Here is a 9,275-nt window from a genome sequence, read left to right on the forward strand (position 1 = left end):
GCGAATTGTGGAGCAGTTGCGTAAAAGAAGATTAAAGCGCATCAAATTTGAGATTCATAGTCTCGGAGGCTCTAGTCCTCTCTGCTCTATGTTCTTCCGCTACCAATTCAATCATTTGGTAAAGTTTTTTAATATCCGCCTCCATGCCTGTCATTCTCATGTTGTCCGCGACAGACATTGTCAATGAAAGCACCAATGGAAGGATGTTGCAATAGAAATTTACTTATAAAGGAAAATTTTATTCTATTATGTATGAAGAAATAGCAACAAGTTCAATGAAATAGTAAATTGACAAGTACTAAATGATGTGATAATAACAATTGAAGTCATAAAGGAATTAAGGAATAAGTTCAGCTTCAGCTACAACGAGCATCTATCAAGAAACCTGGAAAGGGAGGAAGAGGTTTAATAAGCAGGAAGGGGATAGCAAGAAGAAGAATAGAAGAATAAAAGAATAAAAGGTTAAGAGAATTTGTCATCAGATACGGGGAAAGAGAATTTACCACAACATACCTAAAAAGCATATCGTTGCAACTTCCTGCTAATAACCTTCTATCTGGCACTACGCCTGGTTCACTCTCATATTGATCAATTGCCACGTGTCCTGTATTTGTAACTAACTCAGTGTTGCAATTTGTGACTCCCTTCATGCACCTCCCCTTTTTTATTAATAACCATAACAGAAAACTTATTGAGAAAAAAATGGAGGAGGTGAGAGAACTTCTAGAGAAAGGTCGATTTGCAGATGATTCATTGGCTGAAACTTCACCTCGAAAAGGGCAAACTCTTCCAACAAAAAAGAAAAGCTTGAACAAGATTTTGAACTGCATATTGGATGATAGAGTGAGAATTATTGGTGTTCATGGGATGGGCGGAGTGGGGAAAAAAAATTATCATGCCTGAAATTAACAATGGACTATTGAGGGAAAATAGACTATTTGACAGTGTTATTTGGGTTAGTTCCTCAAAGGACATGAAAACTGAGGAGTTACAAAAGGTTATTGCAGGGAAGTTTGATATAGAACTTTCAGGATTTCAGGATGAGACTTCAAGCGCTGCCACACTGTTTGAAGCTTTCCAAAGAAGGAAGAAGTTTGCCTTGATTCAGGATGATCTATGGGAGCCATCCTCTCTTGAAAGAGTTGGAATACCAATTCCAACTGTGGAGAACGGTTGCAAATTGATAATAACTACTCGAAGGGTAAGCGTTTGCCGAGGCATGGAAACAACAGATAGAGATATCAAAGTAAAGGGTGAAGCATTGGCCTCTCCGGACATCAAACTGATTGCAAAAGATGTGGCAAAAGAATGCATGGGATTGCCTCTTGGTATTGTTACCGTGGGGCGTGCCTTGAGAAATGCAACTGATATATTTCAGAATGGCAGATTTCATTGATGGGGTTAAAAGCTTCAGCTCTCAACATAGAACAAATGGAAGAATCTGTTTTTTCTCGTTTGAAATTCAGCTTCACAAAATTGAAGGATGACACAAGTAGGTCTTGTTTTCTATATTGTGCTCTCTATACTGAAGGTAATCATGTTGATGCAAATGAATTGATTGAGTATTGGGTGTGGGAAGGTTCATTAGGTGCTTTGGATAGCATTTCAACAAGCAAACAGAAGGGAAAAATCATATTGAATAAACTAAAATATGCATGCTTGTTGGGATAATATCTTTCTTGGCGATCCTCCATCATGTCCAGCTGTTACTTCCCTGTTATTGCAATACAACTCTTTCTCTCAAAATATACCTTATGACTTCTTTGATTTCATGCAAAGTCTAAAAGTTCTTGATTTCTCTTATGATGACATGTCAACATGTCATGTTTTTCTATGCTTTTTCATACAAGAAATTTATGATTAGTGCTTAAATATTGCATTCTTTGGTGCTTAAATGGTATATTTCTTTGATCTTTTGATTTAATAAACTTTGTAGGAAATAAGAAGAAAAAGAAGCAAAAAGAGCACAAAATAAGCTAAAAAGAAGAAAAGAGCTTTGGGGTACACTTTGAAGTTGGATCACACTTTGGAGGCTTAGGCCACGCTTTTAAAAGCATGGCCCATGACCAAATCAAGGAAGAGAAGTGTGGCCCAAAGGAAGAAAAGCGTGGCTCAAAACAAGGAGCAAGAACACAAAGCTCTTACCAAGAGCTTAAAAGCTCTTGCCAAGAGCTTTATCAAGAACACATGAAGAAGGAACCAAGAGCCAAGCTCTTGGCAAAGAGCTTTGAAGCTCTTGCCAAAGAGCTTTTTCGGGCTTGCCTCAAGGAAAATGAGCTTGGAGGCAAAAATTTTCGCTAAGTTAAACTTGGGCGCTCACAGCATGACCATGCCTCCTTCAAAGGGCTATAACTTGAGCTACAAAAGTCCGATTGATGTGCTTCCAGTTGCGTTGGAAAGCTGACATTCAGAGCTTTCCAACGATATATGGCAATCCATATTTGACATAGAATTGAGGCACGGATGAAAGGCATCTTTAAGGGCCAAAAACAAGCAAAAATGAATCAAAGTGCTTCCACCAGGATTCGAAGAAGGATACCAAGGGAAGACACTAGGCGCTACTCTTGTGCCAAGGAAAATGGCCAGCAAATGCTTCCTTTGTTCTCTTGTCACAAGGAAGGAACGTGCGCACACTTTGGCAAGGAAGGGAACCAAAGCTCTTGGCCAAAGCTCTTGCCAAGAGCCGAGCTTTCCCCTGGGAGGTGGACCATGGGCCAAAATTCAACCAAAATTCCAATTAAATTCAATTCTTCACCAAATTGAATTGAGGCCAACCAAACCCATCTCTCTTCAAATCCAAAGCAAGCAAAGCCCACATCATCACTCAAAGGCACAAGAACAAGCTAGAATTAGGATTTTCATTTAATTTGTTTTTCATTTCAATTTCATTTTATTTTGTGAAAAGCCTATATAAAGGCATCACTCTCATTTTCAAAAGGGGAGCTTGATTTGAAAGGAGGCTAGCTCCAATAGGGAGTTTGGCACTTTTTAGTTTTCATTTTGCTTTCTCTCTTATTTTTCTTTTCTGTCTTGAAATTTTGGATTGAGATTGGAAGGAATTCTGTTTTCATTCTCCATCTGCAGCTTCTTCTTCTACTCTTTCTGCAATTTACTTTTCTTTATTTCTTTTGCAATTGTTCTTGTTGGATCAAGGAAGGATTTGAGATCTAGACTTGTTATCTAGTCTCTTTCACTCCTGAGATCTTGAACCACCTTTAAATTGCTGCAAATTAAGCATTGCTTTTCTGTTTTTAAAATTTTCCAAGCATTTTTACTTTCTGTTGCATTGCTTCCAATTTACATTTCCTGCAATTGCTCTAAATTCTTATTCATTGAAATTTTGCTTCTCTGTTTACATTGCTTCCAGCACCCCAGCCCCTTTACTTTTTATGCAATTTACATTTCTTGTCATTTAAGATTCTTGCAATTTACTTTTCTTGTTCTTTAAGTTTCTGCACATTTACTTTCTGCACTTTAAATTTCCTGTTATTTACATTCTGTTGGCTACAAATTCACACAATTCACTCAATGTTAGCTTGACTAAACTAATCACCCACTAAAGTTGCTTGATCCATCAATCCCTGTGGGATCGACCTCACTCTAAGTGAGTTTTACTACTTGATGCGACCCGGTACACTTGCCGGTGAGTTTTGGGTGTTTTGGAAAATTCAGTTTTCCACAAAAACACCAGCATCTTACACTGGGATCAAATAATCTAAAAACTTTTACTCTTTATTCAAGTTATCACTAAAGAAAAACCCAACAACTTTTCATTGTTGATGAACTCCTTTTTTTATTTATCGCAAAAAAAGAAGTATAAAATTTTTGAGTAGTCTACTCCCCTCGAATGAAGAATCTCCTTCATTTTTAATTGAAATTAAATGAATATCTCTAAATTAATAAGAGATTTACTTGTCTATCTTATATATAATTTCATGTGATCTTTTAGGGTGCTGCCGGGTTCGGTTTCTAACTTAGAGAATCTATGTGCCTTTTTATTGAGCAATTGCTGGAATTTGAAATTGATCCCTTCTGTGGCAAAACTCACTTAGTTGATGGTTCTCGACATTTCGGGTTGCCGAAACGTAAAACAACTTCCACATCGGATAAAACAGCTATGCAACCTGAGAAGGCTATATATTTCCAATACCATGATTAACATCTTGCCATCTGATTTTCTCTCAGCACTAACCCTTCTAGAGGAGTTATTAGCATCTAATGCTCTCGGCTTTCAAAAATCATTGATACTGAGCGTTTCTGAAATCAGCATCGGTGAAATCATATCCTCCTCGAGATTATCATCTCTTGAAGTAGATTTCTGGCACTGTGTTCTCTATAATCTGCATGCTTGCTTTGGTCACTGCTCAGCTAGAGAAGTTCAAGTTCAATGTTAGACTAGGAGAAATCCAAGAAGTTTCGGAGAAACCAAGTGTGGCATTTCTTGGCATATCCATTGCCAAAGGAAATTTCAATCCCAGCAAATACTACCGAGTTGAGATTTATTGACTGCTATGATATCAGAGTTAACTACTTGCCTTTTGCATGTAGACAAGCTCAAGAAATGCACAGTAGTTTTCTGTTACAGTGTAGAAAGAATTGTTGACACTGAGCAAATCGATTTATCTATGCTGGAGACTTTGGTGCTGAGATATTTGATCAAGTTGCAGATCATATGTAGGGAAGTGACTTCATCTGCATTTATGAGATTAAAGATCATAAATGTAGAATTTTGTCCAAATTTAAAGAGCCTATTCTTAGAGAAACTTTTGCTTCAACTGTCAAATCTTGAAGAAATTAGAGACGGCCACTGCAATAAGATGGAGGATTTGATGAGATTGGAAGGAGAAGTAACAGTAATGACATTCATTCTCCAAAATTCACTTGCCTAGATTAAGGAAATTTAGGTTGGAGTTCATGCCAAATTTAAAAGGGATATATGATGGATTCATGAGTTATGGCTCTCCATGCTCTTTTCAAGTAGTTTCTTGTGATGCACGGAAGAAATTACCCTTTGATCTTGATGAATTAGTAGGCATTGACCAACAACTATTGTCACTGCATGCTTTGGAAAAGTGATTAGTCTAATCACCTTTAAATTAAGGTAGTAAAATTCATGCGTAATAAAAATTATAAATTTAAAAGTGATTAGTCCTTTTTTATTATTTTACAAATCTTCTCACTTACAAGATCTTTTTTGAAATATATTAATATATTATAATAGCAAGAGACTACAACTTTAAACTTAGTATATGCTGGTGAATAAAAAAAAGGTTTTCTTAAACATGACCATGAATCCATAACCATCATCATATTATAGAGTATTGAATGAATAACATGTTGGCACAATCTATGATGACAGCTATATTCCACTCTAGGATTAACGACACAAGCCTATAAATTCAAAGGGACACACGCAACACAAGTATCTGATTTCAGTCACACTAGCGAATTTCATTTTCCCTTACTATTCCCAATATTAAATAAACCAACAAAACAAAAAAGTAACATTAACACATGTTGGTAGTGTTGTAAAACATGACTCCTCTATAGAGAAGAGTGAAAGCACCACAATTTTTTTACACATGATACTATCACCAACAGAGAACAACCACCAGAGGAAAAAAAAGACTAGTCCCTCGAAGGCATAAGGCATGGCCCTTAGAAATGGTTAAGTCATCAAAACATCTCAATTCAATTAGTCAGATTTGGGGCTTTTACGCTTGAAGAGATTAACAAGGCCATAAAATAGTGAAAGCAACCACTGCCAAATGAGAATCAGCAAGTTACCACTTCGCTTATTACTAGATCTTGGATCTGGCCTTGGTCCAAAGATTCCTTTGTATAGTTCTTTCTGCTTTTGATAAACAACTTTGTCGTGTTCAGCAAGCAACCTTAATTCTCTTGCAATCGCTTTGTCTTCAGGGGCATACTTGCGTGCCTTTTGAAAATCTTCCTTGGCAGGATCTATTTGCCCAAGTGCTGCCCTAGACTTGCCTCTCCTAAATAGAGCCTTGACATTGTTTTCATCCTCAGTCAGTACCTTCAAGTTCCATCATCCAGTCAAACATCAAGGGAGCAATGAATCTCATGTACCTATTATTGTAAAATTTTAAACTAATTTCTGTTTTAATTAAAAAGAAACAAGGTTTTTCATAACTTAATTTGCTTTTTGGAGAAAATAAAACATCATTTGGCAGAACATATGAACCAGAAGTAAAACAACTCTCTACGTGGAGAGGAAGAGAGAATTATTGAAAACTATGTAGGTTTACTTAAAATAACAAAATATGACAAAACAAGCTAGTGGCGATGATATCCACAAGTTCTGTATATGAATGACTGAACTGTGTGATTATGCAATAATGGAAACTGAGTTTGAAGTTTCCCTCCGCTAAGATTAAACAAACCCTTACGATATGATACTGTAACTCTCGTGTCAGAGAGAACACAACTGGTTCCATTTTTCGCTATGATATTATAGACAGCAATATTTACAGAATCATTCTACTTCCGTAGTTATATTCCATTAACAACCAAAAACTAAGTTAAAGGAACTTGCAGAAGTCGTAACTATCAATTTTTATATCCAGAGTTATAATAGTGATTATCAGAATATCACAATACAAAATAAGATTAAACATATCTCACAAAGAAAAATCAAGCTCTGCTGAATTGATTGGATAAAATCTACTTACAATTGTACATTGTCCTATAGCTTCTTCATAACGGTTCAGCTTAATCAGACAAGCTGCCATGTTAAGATGGCATGGGTTCTTTACAGCCAAAGCCATATCCCTATATTTCCCAAACAGCTGAAACATGAAGTCATCTCCCATATATGCTATGGCCTAAGAAGAACCAAGATAGTAAAACTTTGTGAAACCCAAAACCGAAATGAAGAGAAAAATAAAGTTTTAATGAGCTAAAAGCAATAAATACTAGTTAGCAATGTAGAAGAGCATTAGCAACATGAGTGTGTAACCATTTCATACTGTTGCATAGCCTCCTCTAGTTTTTCTTGCTGAAACAAAACATTTCCATCCATCTTTCTACGATCTGCTGCACCAATCCTTTCCTCCACAGTCATATCGCTGCGAGCTTTTCCCTATGGAATCAGATTCTATAAGTATCTTACCAAATCCACGACCATATAAAGTAAGTAATAGCAACTTACTTCTTTCGTTTCATCAAAGCCAATAAGCTCAACTTCATAAACTAAATCTGCCCTGGGAGGAACATTGGGGAAAGAAAAACTTCCTTCCTCGCCATATCCTAATTCCCAACCCACACGTAGCAATGCACGCTCACCATCTTTCATGTTTGCCACACCAATGGCCAAGCCAGTCATTTCTTTCTTTTCTGTTGCAGAACAAATACATCGGAATCCGATAACAAGTCCAATAGAACGATGGCCACAACATTTTTACTTTCTTGACTTTGTTTTGCATTCATGTTTACTAAGATATTGGACAACTTGTGCTTGGATATCAAAGTTCTAGAAAGATAATGATGCATAAACAAGGAATTAATGATACGGGAGTGGGAGGCTTAAATATGAGACAAAATTTGTCATTTTTATAATTTATTCAATCATTTGATAAAATTCATGAATAGGTGTCTAAGCCTAATACAACTATAGAAAAGAACATCACCAGACAATACTTGGACACAACGTTCAATCAGAAAATTCAAAGATGTTTTAGAATAATTATGACAGGAATCCATAGATTGTACCAACCAAAAGACAAAATAAATCGAATAGTTCAAACATCCATCTATGTACCTTTTCCTAATACCATCTCAATTGGTCGCTGTTCTTGCCACGTGTCTTCAAACTTGTGCAGGGTGCTTTCAGACCAACCCCTGTAATGAACTACAACAAACAATATTTTGTTTAAAATCGTCATTTTGACCTTACAAGAATAGCAAAAGGATATGCAAGAAAAATGCTCATAAGGCTCAAAGCATTCCCGTGTTCTATTAACTTCGATCACGTGAAGAGCAGATATTGCATAATCTCAACACATGCTCTATTTCAAGATCCTATCTTAGCCCGTGGCCACGCTAATTTTTTATGATAGATTGAACTTGAATTTGAAATCAAAGGCAGTAAGTAGCACAAGTATAAGTTCAGATAATTTTACACAACCACAATTACATAACAACATTCTTCAACTGTAAGCGCACTCTTATTATAAGGTAACGTGTATAGAACACAGGAATTCAATCCTAATTGCAATGTAACCATGATTAGGACATTATACTTACTAAAGCAAGTTGAATATTTGGAAGGTTTCTGGCCATGGCCTTCCTTAATTACTTGCTTAGTGACCTTCTCGTGAAGGACTTTAACTTCAGAATCAACTTTCGGCGGGACGCTATATTCTGCTGGAACTTCCCCTTTAACAAATGCAGAGCTTTCAGCAATCACTCCATTTTCATCTTCTTGATTTGCAAATGCATCCATTAAATTATTTTTTTTTCCCTAAAACAAAAACAGAGCAAAACCAGAATTACCGAGTGATTGAGGTTGAGCTGCTTGAACTTCTTCCATGCTGCGAAATCCTTTGTTGCATAAAAAAATTGGAGAAATGAAAAGGAAACAGATCAGACTGTGTGAAAATTTAATTGATTTTCTTGAGAACCAAACAACAGAAGAGAGAAAAATTCAGGAACTAGAAAGGATTTGATCCACTTACGTTGATTGGATCGGGTTTCGTTGATGATTTAGTGGGAGTAGCACGAGTCGAAGAAGACTCCAAATAGTAGATACTTACGAAATTACCAAGAAGGGTACACTGCCAGAGATGAAGGAGATTCTAAACTTCAATTTTTTTTAGGGTTTTGCTATCCTATGACCTTTGGCATAGGTTAAGCATAGACCGATTACCCATACATCACTCTACCTCTCTAAGCATAGGTCGATTACCCTCTAGTTTAAAAAAAATTTTTGGCAATAAAATTAATCAATTAGTAAAATTCACTCATGTTCTAAAAGACTCTCAAACTCAAGCTATTAAATACCCTTTTATAAGTCCTTACTCTTTTTACTAAAGACAAAAAAAATTAACTTTCACCTCCATCCGCCATCTCATTAACATTCACCTCCATCCGCCATCTCATTAACAGAAACCCTTCTCCTCCTCCCAAAGAAGTCATCCAATCCTCTCATCTACAATAGTGTGGTTTAAAGGTCACTACTGCTAAACAATACATAACCTTAGAAATCCCACAAGAACTCATTCAAAATTACCAAAATTAAGGCTACACTCATT

The 9,275-nt window shown here is 36.3% G+C and overlaps 2 protein-coding genes across 4 annotated transcripts; one reads left to right on the top strand and one right to left on the bottom strand.

Moving 5' to 3' along the window:
* LOC107646701 (probable disease resistance protein At1g52660) lies at window positions 896-1,396 on the top strand. Its single transcript, XM_016350868.1, has one exon. It carries the CDS (start codon window positions 896-898, stop codon window positions 1,394-1,396), a length of 501 nt encoding a protein of 166 aa, XP_016206354.1.
* LOC107647859 (peptidyl-prolyl cis-trans isomerase FKBP42) lies at window positions 5,290-8,950 on the bottom strand. Of its 3 annotated transcripts, XM_016351906.2 has the most exons (8): window positions 8,700-8,950; window positions 8,518-8,565; window positions 8,269-8,400; window positions 7,784-7,873; window positions 7,175-7,359; window positions 6,983-7,105; window positions 6,696-6,848; window positions 5,290-6,040 (listed from the first exon to the last, which is right to left on the bottom strand). In XM_016351906.2, the coding sequence occupies exons 2-8, from the start codon at window positions 8,552-8,554 to the stop codon at window positions 5,696-5,698; spliced, it is 1,065 nt and encodes a 354-aa protein (XP_016207392.1). In that variant the 5' UTR covers window positions 8,555-8,565; window positions 8,700-8,950; the 3' UTR covers window positions 5,290-5,695. The 3 variants fall into 3 exon arrangements, with proteins under 3 accessions (XP_016207392.1, XP_016207391.1, XP_020959951.1); XM_016351905.2 differs by lacking the exon at window positions 8,518-8,565 and having other exon boundaries at window positions 8,269-8,485; window positions 8,646-8,859; XM_021104292.1 differs by lacking the exons at window positions 8,518-8,565; window positions 8,700-8,950 and having other exon boundaries at window positions 8,269-8,506.

This window comes from Arachis ipaensis, chromosome B06 (assembly GCF_000816755.2).
Source record: "Arachis ipaensis cultivar K30076 chromosome B06, Araip1.1, whole genome shotgun sequence".
Taxonomy (NCBI): Eukaryota; Viridiplantae; Streptophyta; class Magnoliopsida; order Fabales; family Fabaceae; genus Arachis; species Arachis ipaensis.